The following is a 21,512-nucleotide window of genomic DNA, read 5'->3' as shown; positions in this document are numbered from 1 at the left end:
TCCCTCCCTGGAGCAGCTCTGCCACAACACCCCAGAGCTGCAGCTCCTTCTAGGAGCCATCAAAGAACTGCTCCCACCAGACCAGGGCAATCCTGGCCCTCCAAGGCCCCTGGGCTCATCCCAGCAGCATTCCCAGAGCTGTGCCTCCAGCTGGGAGTGGGGCTGGAGGGATCCTGCCCCTCCAAGGAGCCCAGCAGAGCTCCCAGAGCTTGCCCTGGGAGTGGAATTGTAAGAATCCTGCCCCTCCAAGGAGCCCAAGCAGAGTTCCCAGAGCTGTGCCTTGCCCGGGAGCTGGAGGGATCCTGCCCCTCCAGGGAGCCCAGCAGTGCCTGCCCTGGGAGGGGAGCTGGAGGATCTGCCCCTCCAAGGAGCCCCCCAGTATTCCCAGAGCTGTGCCTTCCCCTGGGAGTGGAATCCTGCCCCCTCAGAGAGCCCAAGCAGAGTTCTCAGAGCAGTGCCTTGTCCTGGGAGTGGAACTGGAGGGATCCTGCCCCTCCAAGGAACCCAGCAGTGCTCCCAGAGCTGTGCCTTGCCCTGGGAGTGGAGTTGGAGAAATCTGCCCCTTCAACAAGGCCAGCAGAGTTTCCAGAGCTGTGCCTTCAGCTGAGAGTGGAACTGGAGGAATCCTGCCCCTCCAAGAGCCCCCCAGTGCTCCCATAGCTGTGCCTTGCCCTGGGAGTGGGGCTGGAGAAATCCTGCAGTGCTCCCAGAGCTGTGCCTTCAGCTGGGAGTGGAACTGGAGGAATCTGCCCCTCCAAGAGCCCCCCAGTGCTCCCAGAGCTGTGCCTTGCCCTGGGAATGAAGTTGGAGGAATCCTGCCCCTCCAAGAGCCCAGCAGTGTTCCCTGAGCTTGCCCTGGAAGCGGAGCTGGAGGAATCTGCCCCTCCAGGAGCCCAGCAGCATCCCCAGAGCTGTGCCTCGCCCTGGAAGTGGAACTGGGGGATTCCTGCAGTGCTCCCCGAGCTTGTCCTGGCAGTGCAACCCGAGGGATCCTGCCCCTCCAAGAGCCCAGCAGTGCTCCCAGAGCTGTGCCTCAGCCTGGCAGGGCAGCTCCCAGCCCTCAGTACCTTGTACTTGGTGTTGGCAGGGATGTTGGTTTTCCAGCGGACGGTGTAGAAGCGCGCGTCCGTGATCTTCTGGTTCTTGGGCAGGGAGTTGTCTGCCCAAGTGATCCTGATGGTGTCATGGCTCAGGATGGAAGCCTGAACTCCCACCGGGGGCATCATGGGAGACGGATCTGGCACTGGAGTGTATGGAGCATTAATAACAAACAAATCAACCTCGGAAGTGTCTGCCCAATCCGGGGTTTAGAATTAAAAAGGGAGGAGGTGGCATTTTAATGTCAACCAAAATAAAAAAAAAAAAGGGGATGCAGGGAAGTGCAATGAGATGGAAGGTGAGGAATGGAGAGAAAGAGAGAAAAGCCAGAGTTAATAGGTGACATTAGACTGGGCAATAACATCACTCTTGCATTGTCCTCCCTCCTCCAGACAGTAAGACAACAAATCCCTGCTGGCAGAGCCCTAATTAGTGCTCAGGGCACTCAACCATGGCCTGGGAACCCCAAATACTCAGTCACTGTAACTTCATCTGCATGGAGTGTCACTGAGTCCTCTCCCAGAAAACAAAGAGGAGGATACAGAGCTGGAGCTCTGGATGGGCAGGTGCCACTTCCCAAACACCCAGGGACCTCCCAAAGGCACCTTCAAAGGGAGGCTCCAGTGAGACCAACTTGCAGTAACTGTGAAACTGCAATTCCAGCATCCTCTGGGGAATCTCAAAGCATTCCAGCTCATCAGGACTAACCCCAAGTGTTGCACCTCCACCAAATTCTTGGGTGGTGCCATCAGGCTGGGAGAGAGCCATGGCATGGCAACAGCTCACCTGCACACTGCTCTGCTTAAACCCTTTGTGGATTACAAATCCAAAATAAAAACTGCCCAGATTTTGTTTAGTGTGAGTGACAAGAGAGGGACACAAAGCAAACACAGGCATCATATTAAAAAATCTCAGTGCAAAAGGCCATAACCCCCAGCCCAGGGCCTTCAGAGCTGCACCCACGTGGGCTGTGCTCAGTAGGGGGAACACCTGGAGTTAGAACATCCATTAGTAGCTGTCAGGTGAGTTTGGAACTTAAATGAGCCCAATTTAGGTGGTTTATCAGAACGAGCAAGGCCAAGCAGTGACAGGGACAGAGAGCAGGGGATGAGCAGGCAGCAGGACCCTGCCATCAGCCCAGCCCATCCCAGCTGGGGGCAGCACTCACCCGAGTGGGGCCGGGTCACAGCGCTCTCGTACAGGGGGATCCCCTCCCCCACGTTGTTGAAGGCTTTCAGGGTTATCACATAGTGGGAGCTGGGATCTGAAGGGGAAAGAAAAGAAATCAGCACAGCCAATGAATCCTGCTCTCTGCTTCTCCATACCTTCTTTGTCCCAATTTTAATTTTTAACTAGAATACGTGATTTGAGCTGAGGAAGTCTCCACACACACCTTCTGCTCATGGCTGCAGAATCCCAGACTGGTTTGGGTTGGAAGGGACCTTAAAGCCCATCTCATTCCAGCCCCTGCCTGGGCAGGGACAGCACAGCTCAAGGTTACAGCACAGCCTTTACTACCTTTAAGCACAGCCAAATCAGGAGTGAGAAAAACAATTCAGAACAGCAAAACCAAAATGACTCAAAGCTCTGATTTGATGAAATTCCTAATATTGCCATTTCTCTCACTCTCGGGCTGTTTTACCTCCCACAGAGAGTTCTGTGGAGGGGTGAATCTTTATTTTCCTGTTAAAGGAGCCACCAGTGAACGCTGGTGACATTTCAGTCCCTTTTTCTCCTGCACGGAGCACGCCGAGCTCAGGCTGCTGCTCACATGGGAGCTGTTCCAGGAGTGCAGAGCTCGGGAGGCTGGGCTGGGGCCCAGAGGCACTCACCCAGGTTCTCAATGGTGTAGTATCTCTGCTTGTAGTCCACCTTGATGGTCTGGGCGTGGGGGCTGCCGATGCCGTAGCCGATGGCGTAGCCCCTGACCACCACGTCCTGGTTCTCGGGCGGGGTCCAGCTCACCACGATGCTGGTGACCAGCGGGCGCACGTGCAGCGAGCTGGGCACCTCGGGCACGCGGCTCTCTGCAGGGACAGGGGGGTGTCACAATTCAGCACATCCCTCTGGCTGCCCTGCAGTGCCCAAACCCCTGCCAGGGGGCTCAGAGACCCTGGCACAGAGCCCAAGGCAGCTGGGCCTTTGATTTAGCCCTTGGAAAAAACTATCAACCTTGTACGAGGAGCTGCAAGCCATGAAAGACTAAACAGAAGCAAGCCATGAAAGACTAAATAGAATAATAATGAAGTTTGTCACAGGGTGAAAAATAGATTTTTGAAGTTTTAGAATGGGGGTTCAGGGGGCAAGATGGAGGAATCTGGGCATGTCCAGCCTTTCTCCTTCTTCTTCTTGGCCTCCATCTTCTGCTGTGATGGTGGCACTTTTGGATTGCTTTAGAGTAGAAGCTCACTGTCTAACACAGGTGATAGGTACTGGGAAGTTATGGTCAATAATGTACACATAGTTTTTAGTATAAAAGACAACACCACCCTGAGGGTGGTCAGTGTGCCTCTGTCTGACCTGCTGAGCAGACCTCAGCAGGCCAGAGACAAAATTTTATAGATAAGAAACAATGAACAACCTTGAGAATGAGCACTGAAGAGTTCTGACTCCCCCTTTGACAGCCAGGCTGGGAAAAGAGACTTTGTGACACATCTCAGGGTCACTGTGAGCAGCAGAAGCCCCAAGAGGGAGGCAATGCAAAGCCTTCTCCTAATGAAAGGCACTGCCATGGAGCCCAGGAGGCAGGAAGGGCAAATAAAGCACTTGTTTGTGTTGGAATGAGCACAATGAAACTTTGGGGTGCAGCAGAGAGCAAAGAGCTCCAAGAGCAGAATGTTAACATTGCATTCCAAGAGATTCACCCTTTAAAAGGCAGCACAGCTGTGCTGAAGCTTAGGGGGTTGGGATGGTTTTTCTATCAGATCTGTTTGGGCAGATCCATGTTGCCCATGTCATCACCCACTTTTATCCCATCTTTTCCCTCCACAAATTAATCCAATTTCAATTCCATCCTATTCCTTACTTGTGAGTATTACAGTAATTACATGGAAAAGAATTGTTCAAAAATAAAGCTTTTAAAATTCATATTCCTTTTTCCTCTTTCTTTTTAAATGCATAGAAAGGGCGAGGTGTAGGAATGTGCCCCCTGTTGACAGAGTGACAAAACTCTCCTTTGTCCCCTTCAAAGGAAAGAAAACCAGAAGTTTCTCTCCTCTATTAAGTGAAAAGACACCTCATAGGACCTGAGGGACTTCACCTCAAAGATAGCTAATGGGACAGGAACCAAAAAGTCCTGCCTAGGCAATTTAGTAGAAAAAGAAGAGAACAAAGAAATTATCTGCTTTTGTAAAGTGTTTTTACCAGGAGCAAGAACATCTAGCACCTAGCTGGGTTTTTCTGTGTGTTATTTTGCCTTTTATCAAACCTTTTTATTTCTAACACTGCAACAAAAGCCATCCTGCTGATTTGTATGCCTCCAAAAGTAGCTGAGCTAACTTAGGTGTGTTACAGGTTTCCAAAAGCTTATTAGACCTGGCCCAAAGAAGTTACTATAACACATTTTCCATCACTTTTCTGGTGATGAAAGAAAAGTTCCTGAGCTGGTTGTGGCATTAAATAGGATATTCCACAGCTGTAAGAACTGCACTGCAAAGGGTTCTCCTCACTTGTCCTACAGCTGTCCCTGCCTGGATCCTTGGATTCCCATAATTCACACAACGTAAGCAGGAACTGCACAGAAAATACAGAGTCCACATCAAATGTTCAGAGCCTTCCCCCAAAACAACCCAAGTCTCACCCCACCCCACAGAGACACAGAATGTGGATCCCAAACTCCAGAACATTTCACAATGTGACACTGTAAGCCCCTAATATTTCTCCTAAGAGGCTTTTCCCCACTGTTGAGTGGAACCAAAAGCAATCTGCCACCCATCCCTGGAGTGTCCCTAACTCTGGGCTCACTTCTCAAAAATGAATTCAATCCTTTTGTCGTGGATTAGGGATAATTCCCTGCACCAGCAAACAGAGCTCCCCACTCCAATGGAATCAAGGACTTGTGCTTCCTGCAGGGATTTCTTTTTAATGAAACACGCTGCATTTCTCTACAAACATTTAATAAAGCACCACAACAGGATTAGCAGGATCACAGCACAGCCCTGGCCCCCAGCCCAGGGAGCTCTGGGGCTGCTGCTGACACAGCCCAGCAGCTCCAGCTCCCAACCATCAAACACAGCACAGCTCCAAGAGCAGCACCAGAGGTGACATTTCCACTGCCCTGGGGACAAACTCTGCACAACTGCTCAACACCTCCTGCTCTGCACTCAGGGGGAACCTGCTCCAAATCCAGAGTGGAACTGTAACACTCCTGCTCCCCTTTACATCCATGGGACTCTCCTGGGAATTCTTTTCTATTTAAACTCAAAAAGCAGCCATAGAATAAAAAGAAATGATGCCTCATGTGTCTGTTGAACCTAAGAAATGCAAGATGAGCTGTAAATTCATTTGCATGTGTTAAAATTATTCAAATGAGCTTTCTAAAGAAAGAAACCCAAGAAACACAGTGTGCACACACAGATCTCACAGGTGTGTGCAGAGTTATATGAATATCATGTTATGTCATCTTAAATGTCAATTTTTATTACTTTATTCAAGGGAAAGAATGTGTAGAAAGTCATATTTCCTGCAATGAAGGTGAAAAAAATTTAAATGACAAGGCAAACAGAGAAGGAAAAGGTTATTTTTCTTCTTCCTCCTTCTGCCCAGTTGAAATTTAAATTTAACCCTGGTGCTGTCCTCTGGCAAAGTGTTGCTAACTCCAGTTCAGGGACATTCCAGTGCCCTGTGAGGTGCCCATGTACAGAGCTCTGCCCCCTGTGGGGACCTGGCAGCTCCAAGGGTGTGTCACATCCACCAAGGGCCAACAGACACAGGGACCAAGGAATTCCCAGTCCCCACAGCCCGGCACTGCTCTGTGCACACCAGAGAAGGAGCAGCAGGAGGAGCAGGATTGAGCTGAGCATCAGCTTTGCACAGACAGAGATGGGAGAAAGGTTTCCCAGGCTTCCCAAGGTGGCTGCTGAAGGATCCTCCAGCAGCAGAGAGCAAATCTTGACCCATTTCCATTATTGCACCTCCCAGCTGCCATTTAGCTCTGACACAGCACAAAACCCCATGGGTTTGGTGGAGCAGACCCTCTGTTGAGGAGAACCCTTTAGAGCCCATGCAAAGAGCTTTGGAATATCCCATTTAATGCTCCAACAAGCTCAGGAACCTTTCCACCATCATCAGAATTTTCAATGTAATTATTCTAATGCCCACAATTCCAATATAATTTGTATTTAATACCAACAACAGAATTTCTTATGGGAGATGTGGTGCAGAAAATATAGAAAATATCATTCATCTCCCTTTTCTTCTGTGCAAAATTATTTACTGTGGGTCAAAGGAAACACAGCACCACCATGGGGTTCAGACTGCAAAGGGCTGAGGCTGAGAATGTTTTCAATTATTTCTTTCCTACTGTGACATCTCATTGTCACTATGAATGAGCATTAACATACAGCTCTAGGAAGGGTAGAAGCAGCTCCATTTCAAGCCACCTTATTGACTTGGCAAGAATTTTCTGTTAAAACAGAAATTGATGTCAGCCCTAAATAAATCCCACTGTACACCTAGAACAGAAGTGAAAACACAGAGGTTTGTTCTTCAGAGGCAGCCAGGTGTCAGTGCAATGAAGTGAATGGATCCCCCATTTTTCAGGGAAATGAAGTGAATAGATCCCCCATTTTTCAGGGAAATGAAGTGAATAGATCCCCCATTTTTCAGTAAAATGGATTCTCCCATTTTTCATTGAATTGAAGTTAATGGTTCCCCCATTTTCCAGTGCAATGAAGTGAATGGATCCCCCATTTTCCAGTGCAATGAAGTGAATGGATCCCCCATTTTCCAGTGCAATGAAGTGAATGGATCCCCCATTTTTCACTGAAATGAAGTGAATGATCTCCCATTTTTCACTGAAATGAAGTGAATGATCTCCCATTTTTCACTGAAATGAAGTGAATGGATCCCCCATTTTTCAGAGAAATGAAGTGAATGGATCCCCCATTTTTCAGAGAAATGAAGTGAATGGATCCCCCATTTTTCAGAGAAATGAAGTGAATGGATCCCCCATTTTTCACTGAAATTAATTGAATGGATCCCCCATTTTTCACTGAAATGAAGTGAATGATCTCCCATTTTTCACTGAAATGAAGTGAATGATCTCCCATTTTTCAGGGAAATGAAGTGAATAGATCCCCCATTTTTCAGGGAAATGAAGTGAATAGATCCCCCATTTTTCAGTAAAATGGATTCTCCCATTTTTCATTGAATTGAAGTTAATGGTTCCCCCATTTTCCAGTGCAATGAAGTGAATGGATCCCCCATTTTCCAGTGCAATGAAGGGAATGGATCCCCCATTTTCCAGTGCAATGAAGTGAATGGATCCCCCATTTTCCAGTGCAATGAAGTGACTGTTTCCCCACGCTGCTGTCCCAGCCCAGGGCTGTCTCTCTCACCGTCCAGGTCGCTCTCGAAGGTCTCGGCTGACACCCAGTCGGTGGCGGGCCCGGTGCCGTTGATGGTCATGGCGGCCACGCGGAAGCTGTACTCAGTGCCCCGCTCCAAACCTGTGGGACAGGCAATTCCCACAGAGCCATCAGGACAGGAACTCCCACAGATCCCACAGCTCCATCAGGACATGCACACCCAGAGATCCCACAGATCCCAGAGCTCCATCAGCCCAGCAATGCCCACAGGTCCATCAGGACAGAGATTCCCATAGATGCCACAGATCCATCAGCCCAGCAATTCCCACAGATCCCAGAGATCCCACAGCTCCATCAGGACAGCAATTCCCACAGTTCAGCAATTCCCACAGGTCCTATAGCTCCATCAGGATAGGAATCCCCACAGCTCCATCAGGAGAGGAACTCCTATAGATCCCACAGATCCATCAGGACAGCAATTCCCACAGATCCATGAGGACTGCAATTCCCATAGATCCTACAGCTCCATCAGGACAGGAATTCCCACAGGTCCATCAGGACAGGAATTCCCACAGATCCCACAGCTCCCACAGCCCAGCAATTCCCACAGATCCTACAGATCCCACAGTTCCATCAGGGCAGGAATTCCCACAGCTCCTACAGCTCCGTCAGGATAGGAATCCCCACAGTTCCATTAGGAGAGCAATTCCCACAGATCCATCAGGATGGGAATTCCCACAGATCCCACAGCTCCATAGCCCAGCAATTCCCACAGATCCCAGAGATCCCACAGCTCCACCACCTTGGCAATTCCCACAGATCCCAGTTAAATCCCAGAACCATGGATAACCCAGCCTTCCACTCCCATTGCCCCCCAGCATCAGGGCTGGAAGGGACTGGGAGGGCCTGCTGGCAGCCAGGCTTTAACTCAGGGCTGGTAATTAGTTTAATTAATTAGTTTTAAGAACAGGAACACTGCCACCATCACCAAACCTGCGGGTGGCACAGAGGCAGCAGGTGGGCAAACTCACACACCTGATCAATGCATCTAAAAGTCTGTACAAAAAAAATCAGAGCACTGTGAAAAGGAACTCTAAATTTGGTATATTGAACCTCTCCAGCAGGTTTTGTTGCTGGCAGGAATGTCCTAGAATTACAGGAATATCTCAATTCTGTGAGAAAACTGAGACTTGCTAAGTCACAGCTGGAGTTGCTGAGAAAAATCAGAGTATCTTGTTAGAAACTCTTCCAGAATCTCCCAGTGTCTTCTCTTTTGATCAAGTATTCATTTACAGAGATTTGAAAGAGGAACACAATGTAGTGTTGCTCCTGCTCTCATGCTCTGCTGTGACTGACACTAAGTGAGGGACTGGGCTGGATTTTTAAGTGCACAAAAGGATGAAATGCAGTCCCTCTAGAACATTCCATGGATGCCCCAGGTCAGCCATTCCCAGGGCTCAGAGCTGGGTCCAGGTGTCTGTGCCAACCCTGCCCAGCCCCTGCTCCTCTTCCCTCCTCCTCCTCACCTTCATTGCTGGTATTTGGGCACACAATGTGCCCAGCCACATTCTCCAGGCATTTTATAAACATTTTATAAGGAATCATCCAGTCCACTTAGCAAATCCATGGCCAAATCAGGGCTAGCAATCAGGTCACCATGCCCCAGGCACCACCTGCAGCCCACAGGGCCCCAGAGCTCCTTTGGAAGCTGCTTCTGTTTGACTTCCAAGGCAGGAACCCCATGGAATCCTGTCCCTGAGCCTCCAAACACAGCCAGGGACCCCAGGGAGGACAGGACCCCACAGGAACCCAGTGAGATCCTGTCCCTGAGCCCCCAAACACAGCCAGGGAGGACAAGAGCCCACAGACACCCTATGGAATCCTGTCCCTGAGCCCTTAAACACAGCCAGGGATGTCAGAACCCCACAGAAACCCAATGGGATCCTGTCCCTGAGTCCCCAAACACAGCCAGGGAGGACAAGACTCCACAGAAATCCAATGGGATCCTGTCCCTGAGCCCCCTGAACACAACCAGGGACCCCAGGGAGGACAAGACTGCACAGGGATCCATGGCATCGTGTCCCTGAGCCCCCTAAAAACAGCAAGGGACCCCTGGGGAAGAGAGGACTGCACAGAAACCCTATGGGATCCTGTCCCTGAACCCCCCAAACACAGGCAGGCACCCCTGAGGAGCACAGGACCCTTTAGGGACCCAATGGGATCCCGTCCCTGGGCCCCCAAACACAACCAGGGAGGACAAGATCCCACAGAAACCCAGTGGGATCCTGTCCCTGACCCCCTAAACACATCCAGGGATGACAGGACCCCACAGAAACCCAATGGAAACCTATCCCTGACTCCCTAAACACATCCAGGGATGTCAGGACCCCACAGAAATCCAATGGGATCCTGTCCCTGAGCCCTTAAACACAGCCAGGGATGTCAGGACCCCACAGAAACCCAATGGAATCCCATCCCTGACCCCTTAAACGCAACCAGGGATGTCAGGACCCCACAGAAACCAAATGGAATCCTATCCCTGACTCCCTAAACACATCCAGGGATGTCAGGACCCCACAGAAACCCAATGGAATCCTATCCCTGACCCCCTAAACACATCCAGGGATGTCAGGACCCCACAGAAGCCCTAAGGGACCCTGTCCCTGAGCCCCTAAACACATCCAGGGATGTCAGGACCCCACAGAAACCAAATGGAATCCTATCCCTGACCCCCTAAACACATCCAGGGATGTCAGGACCCCACAGAAACCCAATGGAATCCTATCCCTGACCCCCCTAAACACATCCAGGGATGTCAGGACCCCAGAGAAGCCCTAAGGGACCCTGTCCCTGAGCCCCCAGCCATACCCAGGCCCCCCAGGGGGCAGTGCTGCTCACCCTCGATGAGCTGTGAGAGCTGGGTGCCCGCCACGCTCTCGGTGACGTCGCTCTTGCGGGCCACCCTGCGGTAGCGGATTTTGTAGCCCGTGATCTGCCCGCTCTGGGTCCCGGCAGGAGGGGGCTGCCACTGCAGCAGGATGCTCTGGGAAAGGCAGCACAGGCAGGTGTTGGAAAAAAAGTCTTTAGGAAAGCTTTAAAAAAACAATTTCTGCATGCAATTCCAATGGTACAATGGCCAAATATTTTCTCTTCTCAAGGACCCAAGGCACTCCAGAAATGTTTCTCTGTGTGCCCAGGGATTCCAGCTCTGATTCTTCCAGCCCCATTAAATCCCTCCCATCATCAGCACTGTCACAGCCAGCCCACAGCTGGATTGCAGCTCCTCCAAGCCCCACATTCAGATATTTTCCATAAAGATATTCAGAAATATATTCTCCATTCAGATATTCTCCATAAAGATATTCAGAAATATATTCTCCATTTAGATATTCAGAAATATCAGAATATTCTCCATAAAGAGCTCAAAAGCTGCATGGGAGGAAAAAAAAGACCCAAAGCAGCCCCAGTCTAAGACCCCTCCCAACCCTTTATTTACCCATTAGCAGCAGGAAATGCTCCAAGCTTACCTTGGAATTCCGGACCTCCAGCGTTAGGTTCTGGGGTGGAGCACTGGGAACTGGAAACATTAAAGGAATTACAACTCCAAAACTTTCAAATATTGCATTTCCACATCCAACTACTCTCTGCTGCCATTTGCTATAGAAGTACAAACCATTCTGGTTTAAGCAGCACATAAAAAAACTACCAATCCTCCCACAGGTTTTTCTGACATAGTGAATGGTTAAGGAGGATTCTGTATTTTCATCTTGAAGAAAAAACTCTTTATTCAGGTCTTTATTTTCACACCTATCTAAATAAAACGTTTTTTCACTTTTAAAAGCACTTCTCAAACTCTCAGAGAAATATCCCATCCAGCTCTTTGCCAAGGCAAATCTTTCCTGAACACACTGCTTCATTTAAGGAACCCACATTTAAATTTCTGGCCTGGATTTTGTTATCCTGATTTTGTGTAACAGGGAACCTCTGAGTCCCCAGGGCCCTGTGACAGTGAGGAGGTGAAGGGCATCTCAGACACTGGGGCTGCCTTTGAACTGCCACTCTTTGCTTGTTCTTTACTCACTTCCCATGGCAGTGAAATCCAGGCAAAAAGGGAGTGCAAGAAAAACCCTGGGAGCAAGAAAAAACCCTGGAGTGCAAGAAAAATCCTGGAGTGCAAGAAAAACCCTGGGAGCCACCCTTGTGGCTCCACAGCTGGCAGAGCTGAGGCTTCCCTGGCAGGAAGGGGAGGCTCCAGGGAAGCACAAGGAGCACAGGGATAAAGAGGGATGAGGACTGCTCCAGCCTGCAGAATTCATTTTCCAAATGGCTCAGCCCAGCCACAGGAACATCCCAGGGAGGGCATGAAGTGCAAGAAGAGTTTGTAAAGGATGGGGTGAAACCTCCCTCACCCACCCCCCCATGGCAGAAATGGAGAGGAGCAGGATTTGCCTTCCCTTGCCAGCCCAGCCTGAAATCACCACAGCTGAGGATGGAGAGCTAAGGGTCTGAGAGCAGCACAGTGGAGAGGAGAGGATACAAACCCAAGCTTTCCTTGCTCCTCCAGTGCCCCCCCTGCCACGTGGGGACACTTTCTGCTACCCCAGGCTGCTCCAAGCCCTGTCCAGCCTGGCCTGGGACACTGCAGGGCTCCAGGAGCAGCCACAGCTGCTCTGGAAAGGCATCTCCTGGAGGGGACAGCACATGGAGAGCAGCCTGAGGAGCACCAGGACAGGCTGATGGCTCTGAGGCTGTGAGGGCAGGGCCTCAATCAGGCTCTGAGGCTCAGAGTCCACTCCCAGCTGTAATCCCTGATCAGGAATTCCAGGAGAGGAGAAGCAATCCTCAGGAGCAGCACACAAACCTGGGTTCAAATGGTAATACTTGCAGAGTTATCCCTGCAACAAGGCTCTGTAAGAGATTAGGAGCAAAAACCTACATAAAAATGCAGATGCTTGGTTAAATCAGGGCTAAAGGAAGCTTAGGGAGAAATCCCTGCAGGGAACATGGACATCACAACAGGAAAACATGGGAGGAAAATGTGCATCATTTTGGAAAGATTTGAGAGCTTGCCAGGGTTATGAGACTGTAAGAAGCAAGATGACATCCTCCAGAGAGCTTTAGAAAATAAGGACCTATAGGTTAAGTGTGAAAACTGAAGCTGGAGAAAAAAGAACTCCAGGAAAACTTTAAAATGATATTGCAACTAATAATAAATTCTTCAAACAACCAAGGAGCTGGCAGCCCTTTAGAGGAATCAGTGAGCAAATGGTCAGGTAGGGCAGAAGAAGACAAAGGTAAGGCCACCCAAGTCTCTCCTTGCATTGGTAGTGAGGGGAAGGGAAAGGAGAGGTGTCCTGGACACCCTTCCAAAGGATTCCCATGGTCTCTCCAACTCCACTGTCAGTGCAAGGGATTATGGAAGAGTCACAGGGAACAGCAGCCTCTTGCCAGGCTTATCCACCCAGGAATTGTCAAGGAACTGAAGAATGAAACAGCTGCAACACCTCTGCAACCTCTCCCAGTTTATTTTGATACCAGAGGTGGCAAAGTGGTGCCAGCACTAAAATGGAACCACTCAAACTGCACCTGCTGGGTCAGAAACTTCCACCAAATCAACCAAAGTAACAAAACAGCATGAAATTGAGAAAGCAGGAGCTAGAATAGGATCTGAATAGGGATTTCTCTGTCTTTCAAGGGAAATCCCTTCACTTTTACCAATGAGGGGATAAGAGGGAAGTGCTTGTTGAAAGAAAGGCCAGAGCAAGAAGAAGGGGGGAGATGAGCTGGGGAGATCCCAGGGGGTGATCCTGTGGTGAAGAACTGCACAAAGACCTCAGGCTGACTCCTCTTGGTGCTCAGAAAAACCCAAAAAGCTCCTCAAATGCAAATAATGCCTCACACCTTTGGTACCATTGTAGTCCACTCCATCTGAGTTAAAACAAAGGAGAAAAGGAACCTAGAGAAAAGCTCAGGAAAGGGCTCTAAAGGTTGAATCAGCTTCCACAGGAGAAAGGGGCAACCTCTCCTGTGTGTTTGGAATCTGGAAAATGGATGAACCAGGGAGACTATGACAAAGGTCCACAGAATGAGGAGTGGGACAGAGGAATAATGAGTGCAATTCCCTCCTTCAGGAGCGCAGCCCCAGGCAACAAGGGACCCCAACACAGAGCAGGGGCAGAACAGACAGGAATGAGGGATTTTTATCTGTGGAACCTTTGCCCACTTGATGTTGAGGATAAAAGCTGGTGTGCATTCAAGAAGATGCTGACAGGGTCTCAGGCAAGAGGAACTGAATTAGCAAATACCCAGAGTAAGGAAGTGTCCCAGAAACAAAGCTGGACCCAGAGAGAGTTTGGGACAATATTTCCCTCTGCTCCTGGTCACTCCTGGGGAGAGGATTCAGGCTCTGCTCCCTTTCCCTCTGAGGGTTCTTCTATATAAACTTCTCTCTAACAAATACAAGTTATCACTAACTCTGCTCACTCTGCAGTTGCTCATGCATCTCTGTTTGCTCACATCACCTCTTTATCTGCCTTATAAAAATACTGACCTCACATCCTGCTCTCACCACTCTGTGCAATGGACTTGACAATATCTGTGCTGCAGAGCAAACACAATTAAAATAAAAGCACTCCAAAAACAAGTCTGCTCATATGTGAGAGAACTTAGAAAATACTTTGAAGTTGGTGCCTTCGGTGTATTTTTTTTTCTGTCCACACTCAATGTAGGCTCAATAGCCCATGAAATAAATGGCTGATGCTGGAATGAAGGACACCCTTGTTCTGGAATCACAATCCCAGACCCTTCTGCAGGTGCAATTTTCCTTCAGTCAATTCTGGAAGGCCTCCAGGGGGATTCTGACCCTGAACAACCACATGCAACAACAACCAAACCCCATAAAAGTCTGGTTAAAGATTCACTTGTCGGAAATTGCCAGATAACGCAGCCACATTTCTCTTCACAGAGAAAAGCAAGGCACAACTTCCCAAGAATATTTCTGAGATTCACATTCTCTGAACCTCAGAGAAAGAAAAAGCAATTCTTATCTCATTGACTGCGCCAGTGTTGTTCACAAATGGAATGCATGGTGGAAGAGTGTTTACCTGAAGGGAATTGATGATTGGATTTTGGTGTGTTTTGATTCATTGGCCAGTTGAATCCAGGTGTGTGTGCCAGGACTGTCAGCTGACACTCGTGAGATTCTGGGCAGTTGAGGTGAGTGCTTGGCAGATTCAGTTTAGATGTAATGTAATATAATGTAATACAGTATAATGTGGTATTTGCTGGGTCCCCAGGACAAAGGAGGAATTGATAAATCTGACTCCATGTTCTCAGAAGGCAAATTTATTATTTTATGTACTAATATTATATTAAAGAATGCTATACTAAACTATACTAAAGAATAGAGAAAGGATACAGACAAAAGGCTACAAAGAATGATAATAAAAACTTGTGACTGCTTCCAGAGTCCCTACACAGCTGGATGGTGATTGGTCATTAAGACAGAACAATTCACATGAAACCAATCAAACAACCACCAGTTGGATAAACAATCTCCAGTCACATTCCAAAGCAGCAAAACAGGGAGAAGCAATCAGATAATTACTATTTTCATTCTTCTCTGAGGCTTCTCAGCTCCCCAGGAGAAGAAATCCTGGTGAAGGGATTTTTCAGAAAATATGACCGTGACAGTATAATAAAATAATTAAGTAGCCTTCTGATAACATGGAGTCCACTGTCAGAACCAGGAAATTCCTCTGACTGCCCTGGAGAACTGGAGACACTGACAGGGGGCTCAGAGACCTTGGCACAGAGCCCAAGACCCCTGTGCCTTTGATCTTGACCCATGGAAAAACAATTACCAACCTTTATAAGAAGAATTACAAGTCAAAAGAGTTTAAGTAGAATGATGGTGAATTTATCACAGGGTGAAAAATTTGATTTCTGGGGTTTTTAGAATGGGGATTCAGGGGGCAAGATGGAGGAATCTGGGTGTGTCCAGCCTTTCTCCTTCTTCTACTTGCCCTCCATCTTCTGCTGTGATGGTGGCACTTTTGGATTGGTTTAGAGTAGAAGCTCACTGTCTAACACAGGTGATAGGTATTGGGAAGTTATTGTAAATAATGTACACGTTGTTTTTAGTATAAAAAGATAACACCAGTGTGCCTCAACCCGACCTGCTGGACAGACCTCAGCAGGCCAGAGAAAGAATGTTATAGATAAGAAATAATAAACCTTGAGGAGGAGAACACAAAAATCCCAACTCCTTCTTTGACAGCCAGGCTGGGAAAAAGCAGCATGTACGTATCTGAGAGTCACTCTGACCAGCAGAGATTCTGAGAGTCCCCCTCATTACTTCTCCCAGATGTGGAGCAAAAATACCACTGCTAAGAGAACTGCTGGAAGCCCCAGAATGGCAAGAAGAGGAGCAGCTTTACCGTCGGACAGGGTGCGCACCACGACGTCGTGGGTGGAGACGCCGGGGCCGTGCTTGTTGTAGGCGACCACGCGGAAGCTGTACTCGGTGAACTTCTTCAGCCCTGTCACCGTGTGGGACAGCCCTGCCACGTCCACGTCCTGTGCCCAACAACACCCCCAGCAAGGTCAGCTCAGTCTGCTCATGCCTCAGGTTCTGGGTTTTATATTTTTCACATTCTGTGCTGCTTTAGTGTGTGGGTCTGGGTTCATGTTAGGGGATGGTGAGCTCTGCGCACAGAGCGGGGAGAGAAAACAATTCCTGCTCTAGCTGGGCACCAAGGACAAATGACCCAAACCTCAGGCCCAAGGGCATAAACAACATGGACTGAAAAGAAAAAAACAAGAAGGATGGGACTGCAGGGGCTAAAGCTATAATTGGATAATTAACTGTAATATGCAGATGGGCCAAAACTTATAAATGTGACAGACCCCATGACCAGTTGTCCATTTTTCTGTGGTCATTTTGGGTTGTGCTGTCCAAGGTGGATCTATGGAGGCCTCTTAATAAATCCCTACTTTATTCTTTAGCTCCATCTAATCTCTGCTTGGGTCAGCCTTCACAAGGCATCATAAAGTTCCTGCAAAAGCCAAGGCAGGAGCGACACCTCCGTGTCACCTTCAGGCACAGCCAGGACTTGGGAGGATGCCAGCTCTGAGTTTACAGGAGAAAATTCTCCCTGTCCTATTTAAATCCTAATATGGACACTGGTCCTGAACATGAAAAGGGACCTGGAAATGCTCAAAACCATCATAATATGGTTTATATATGTTATCACTACAATAATATCACAACAACAATAAGAAGACAACAAATAATAATATATAACAATATCACAATAATATTATCACTATATTAGTGATATATCTATATATATAGAGATATTGATATATATAATAGATATAGAGGGATGCAGACTTAAAAAGGGCAACAGCCCTATTAAAAAACTGATGTAAAAAAATATTTAAAAGCTGAGGAAAATATTCTTCCCTTTGCATTTTAAAGCTGGAATGATACTGATATGCAATCAGATGGGAATGTGGCTGGGATTAATCCTCATTATTCTCAGGTGGCAGCCCATACTTTTACAGAACACACCGAATGCTTCAGTGGAATACTAAGAAAATTAAATTATTTGGATGCTCTGCAATATCAAAATATCAATCACCGGCTCCAGTAATTCAAAAAAGTTTGGATTAGGGATCATGCCAAAATCAGTATTTAGCCTGAACAGCTAAAACCCAACCCATAACTGTGCAAACATCTTAATTATCATCTGCACCAGAACAGCTCAATAATGACATGGCTGCTCTCTGCCCTCTCCTCTTGTGATGTGATGGAATTCCCAAAAGATATTTGATGTTGACAAATCAAATCAGGACATCACCAATAAAATGGGTTTCATTCCCAGCCCAGACACAAACATTTCACATTGAAATTCTGATTTTAGGTATTCCCACGTCTGAGGCATTCAGTCTGTCAGAAAAGCAGCCCCTCCCCAGGGTGTGTCCAGCCCTTGAGGGCAGTCTGAGTGGGTGCAGCAGGCCCTGTACCTGCTCTGTGTGCTGTCCCTTCTCCATGTAGTAGAGTTTGTAGTTCTGGATGTCCCCGTTGCCCGAGAGCGGCGTCTCCCAGGTGACAGTGACGCTGGTGGGGGAGCTGGAGAAGGCGCGGATGTTGGGAGCGGGGCCGGGCAGCTGGACTGCAACACCAAGGGAAAAAGGGGAACTCTGTTAGTCCTGAGCTTGGGCTGCCCACCCTGGCCAGCACCCCAGGAAAAGGGGGGATTTTCCCACTGTGACATTCCACATGGATCCACTGCAGGGTGGGACCAAATTCCAACAGGAACTCCTGCTCCCTGAGTCCCTTTTGTCTAGAATGACCCTCACAAGTGACTTGGCATTTGCCTGAAGTTTTCTCTTTTTCACTTAATGACCATTAACTGAAAACACCAAGTAAAAGCAATAAGTATTCTTGTTAGAACAGTTTAGAGAATTTAGCAAGATGTTGGGAGCAGAGCTGGGCAGCTGGACTGCAACACAAGGGGAACCCTCTTAGTCCTGACCCTGGGGTGCCCATCCTGGCCAATGCCCCAGGAAAAGGGGGATTTTCCCATTGTGACATTCCACATGGATCCACTGCAGGGTGGGACCAAATTCCCACAGGAGCTCCTGCTCCCTTCTGTCTAGAATGACCCTCACAAGTGACTTGGCATTTGCCTGAAGTTTTCTCCTTTTCACTTAATGACCATTAACTGAAAAAGACAAAACTTCAGGCAAATGCCAAGTAAAAGCAAAAGGTATTCCTGTTAGAGCAGTTTAGAGAATTTAGCAAGATGTTGGGAGCAGAGCTGGGCAGCTGGACTGCAACACAAAGGGGAACAGTGTTAGTCCTGAGCCTGGGATGCCCACCCTGCCCAGCACCCCAGGAAAAGGGGGATTTTCCCATTGTGACATTCCACATGGATCCACTTCAGGGTGGAAGGTGGGACCAAATTTCCAAATGTCCAATCAGTTCTTAATGCTGACAACCCACAATCCCATCAACACAGAAAATCTTTGGAAACTGTGATCTGCAAGTACAACTTTTAAAAAGCATCAGATTCTGGGAAAGGTTGTGAATGGGGAGAATAAGAAAATGAAATCAGTATCAATGCCAAGTGAGGAAAACCCCAGGGACACCCTGGCTCACCCTCGGGCTGCGTTGCCACCTTGAGCGGTGCCGAGCTCTCGCCGGGGCCGTGCCGGCTCTGGGCCACCACGCGGAACACGTAAACTGTCTCTGGCATCAGGCTCTGGATCATCACCTGCGTCTCTCCAGCACGACTCGTGTTTTCCACACGTTCCCTTTGGGAAACAAAAGGGTTGGGCACGTGTTGTCTTATATATCAAGAGTTCTATTATCATTATAGTGCAAGGATTCCATGTTGCCAGAGTTTCATACCTCCTCTAAGCACTAACTCGTCCTGGTCCCTGCAGCAGCCAACTGACTCCTCTGACTCCAGATCCCATCAATCCACTCTTTTATATCACTGTTCTTATTGGCTACAGGTGTGGCCTGTTAAGATCAGGCATGCTCCTAATCTTTAGTAATTGGTCCAGCTGCAACTCATTGGGGGATAAGATTACATTCTATACCTTCATTCACCCATACTGTATCCCCTACAGGCACAGACACCAGCACTGATTAGTAAATGAGGAGTAGCTGCTCCTGTCCCGTCCGAACGTAGCCAGTGTGTAAATGGTGTGGGATTTGCACTGTGCTCCCTGCACAACACCATGAGCGTGTGCCACAAGTGCTGCTGACAAACTGCTCCCAATTCTGCAACTTCCCCTTGCACAAATGCACTGAAGGAACAGAATAAATTACACTTGACACCCACAAACTCGGAGTGGTTTCTTTGTTATCCCCGTGACAGCAAGTGATAATTCACAGTGACAGTTTATCCTACAGCTCGGGAGCCAGCACTGAAACTATTTTAGCAGCAGGCACAGTCTGGCGAGATTTAGGGCATTCCTGTTAATATTGTGGGGCTGCTTTTTGGGGATTTTTCAAAGGAGCTGTTTTAACATAATCTTCTCCTCCAGCCTTGCCTCAGTTCCTTGCTGATGTTTGGATTTGTTCAGAACACCCAGGGCACAGCCATGGCATTGACACTGCTTCCACACAGAGTGGAGGTGAAGTGAAAATTCCCACCTCCAGCACCTCCAGGGTGGCAGACCCCACAGAAGGAGCACTTTTGGCATGGGAAGGGATATCTCTGCCAGGGCAGCATGCTGTGAGCTGGAAGCTCTAACCCAGCACACAGGTTATGTGTGGGGCACCTGGAGGGGCACTGCTGCTGCTCAGTGACCTCCAGCCAACCGTGGCACTGGAACGGGACATTCCCCCGGGCAAACACCATCCAGGAAACTCCAGCTGCTCTTATCAGGGATTGAGGGCAAGATTAGCAGATCAATCATTAAACCTTTATTTCAAAGCATTGCCCTGCAGCTGAGCTGCTCAGGGCTGTGTCTGGGTAAAGCTGTCCATCTGTCCTTCCCTGGGGATGCCAAGAACTCCAAAAGGAGCAAGCAGGAGCTTCCCACTGAGCAAATGCCTGCTCTGAGCACCGTGCAGCCCCTCTGGGCTGCCAGGCTCCCCATGGCACAGGGATGGGCAGGGACAGGCTGGCCTCAGCCCCACTGACACCTGTTAAAGCATTTCTGACACAGAACCATCCCAGGCTCCTCTTCCTCCCTTTCCAGCCACTCTGCTTCAGTTTCTATCAGGGAAATAGGATCCCAAATCTCCCCTTTTTTTTTTTTTTTTTTTTTTTCATCCACTGGTGTGGCTGATTTAGCAGAACCTGGCTGAAAGCATTCTGAAATCCCTGTTGGTTTCTGCACTATTAAACTGTTTCTATAGAGGGGAACAATGCACTCTCTGTAACTAAATACCTATTTACATCCTTGTTCTAGAATGCTCCCCTTCATAAGCTCAGCTAAAATGGCACTGCATAAACAGCTTCATTTACATCAGCTTTTTATTAATTTTCATTGCTAATTTTTCCACTTTGAGCACAACATTTTCTTGAAAACACATTTCCAAGTGGAACTTCCTTTAGACATGCTGTAGCTACAAGGATGGGATCTGGGAGCCCAGCCTAAGTGCCAATGGATTCACAGCTGTGAGGTAACATCCAGCTCCCATTAACATGCAAAATATAACATTTTCTGTCTCAAGTGCACTCCCTGATTTGATCTAAGAAAAAATGGTAATCAGCAAACCAAGGTTATTATTTAAAATTTGAAAAAAAAATTATTTTACTGGAAAGACAACATCTAGCAAAAATAAATAGATATGTCACAGCATTGCAAATTTTCAGTAATAACCAAGGATGTGGCTTCACAACAGCTTGGTAAAAATAGGAAGAGATTAATCTAATTAAGTGCTGAGTGAATCTTTCCTTTATGGCTGTTCCTGGGGAGCCTGGAGCACCTTTTCCAACGTGCTCAGGTTGGGATAACAGCAGCAAGCAGATGGGCCCAGAATAGCTGCAGTACCCTGCAGATCCCCACAACTGCTCCATGACTGCACTGTAATCCCCAGCTCAGGAGCTTTGGGAGCTCCAGGTTCACAGGAACTCTCAAGCACCCGTGGAAGAGCCTCCTGTGCAACCCCAGGAGTTTGGCTGGAGGTGCCAAGGTTAAAGCTGCACTTATATCTAAAAAAGCATCTTTGGGGAGCTGTTAGGGGTGGATATTTTGTGTGCCAGCTGTGGGGCCTGGCAGGGAGCTCCAGAGGCATTCTGAGTGTGATTACACACAATTAAGCTCCATTTGCTGTGTCTGAAGCACACCACAGTTAGCTGTGAATTCAGCAGTGTTTCAACATCCCACATGTGTAATTTACTACCTCAGACCAGCAAT

At 48.2% G+C, this 21,512-nt stretch overlaps 1 protein-coding gene across 10 annotated transcripts in view; it reads right to left on the bottom strand.

The window, feature by feature from the left end:
- The window catches only part of NEO1 (neogenin 1), a 178,724-nt gene that overhangs the window by 24,653 nt on the left and 132,559 nt on the right, over positions 1-21,512 (bottom strand). For 8 of the 10 annotated variants that reach the window (XM_058033043.1, XM_058033051.1, XM_058033053.1 and 5 more), the window contains exons 9-17: positions 18,793-18,947; positions 17,655-17,803; positions 16,064-16,202; positions 11,153-11,202; positions 10,524-10,668; positions 7,656-7,766; positions 2,931-3,125; positions 2,267-2,362; positions 1,068-1,291 (exon numbers count right to left, since the gene is read on the bottom strand). In XM_058033043.1, coding sequence (XP_057889026.1) covers positions 1,068-1,291; positions 2,267-2,362; positions 2,931-3,125; positions 7,656-7,766; positions 10,524-10,668; positions 11,153-11,202; positions 16,064-16,202; positions 17,655-17,803; positions 18,793-18,947 — 1,264 coding nt within the window. The remainder of the gene's footprint in view (positions 1-1,067; positions 1,292-2,266; positions 2,363-2,930; positions 3,126-7,655; positions 7,767-10,523; positions 10,669-11,152; positions 11,203-16,063; positions 16,203-17,654; positions 17,804-18,792; positions 18,948-21,512) is intronic. The other 2 variants (XM_058033045.1, XM_058033050.1) reach the window with 1 other exon arrangement.

This window comes from Melospiza georgiana, chromosome 13, assembly GCF_028018845.1.
Source record: "Melospiza georgiana isolate bMelGeo1 chromosome 13, bMelGeo1.pri, whole genome shotgun sequence".
Taxonomy (NCBI): Eukaryota; Metazoa; Chordata; class Aves; order Passeriformes; family Passerellidae; genus Melospiza; species Melospiza georgiana.
Note: the sequence above shows the minus strand (reverse complement) of the source record. Positions and strands in the feature narration are given on the sequence as shown.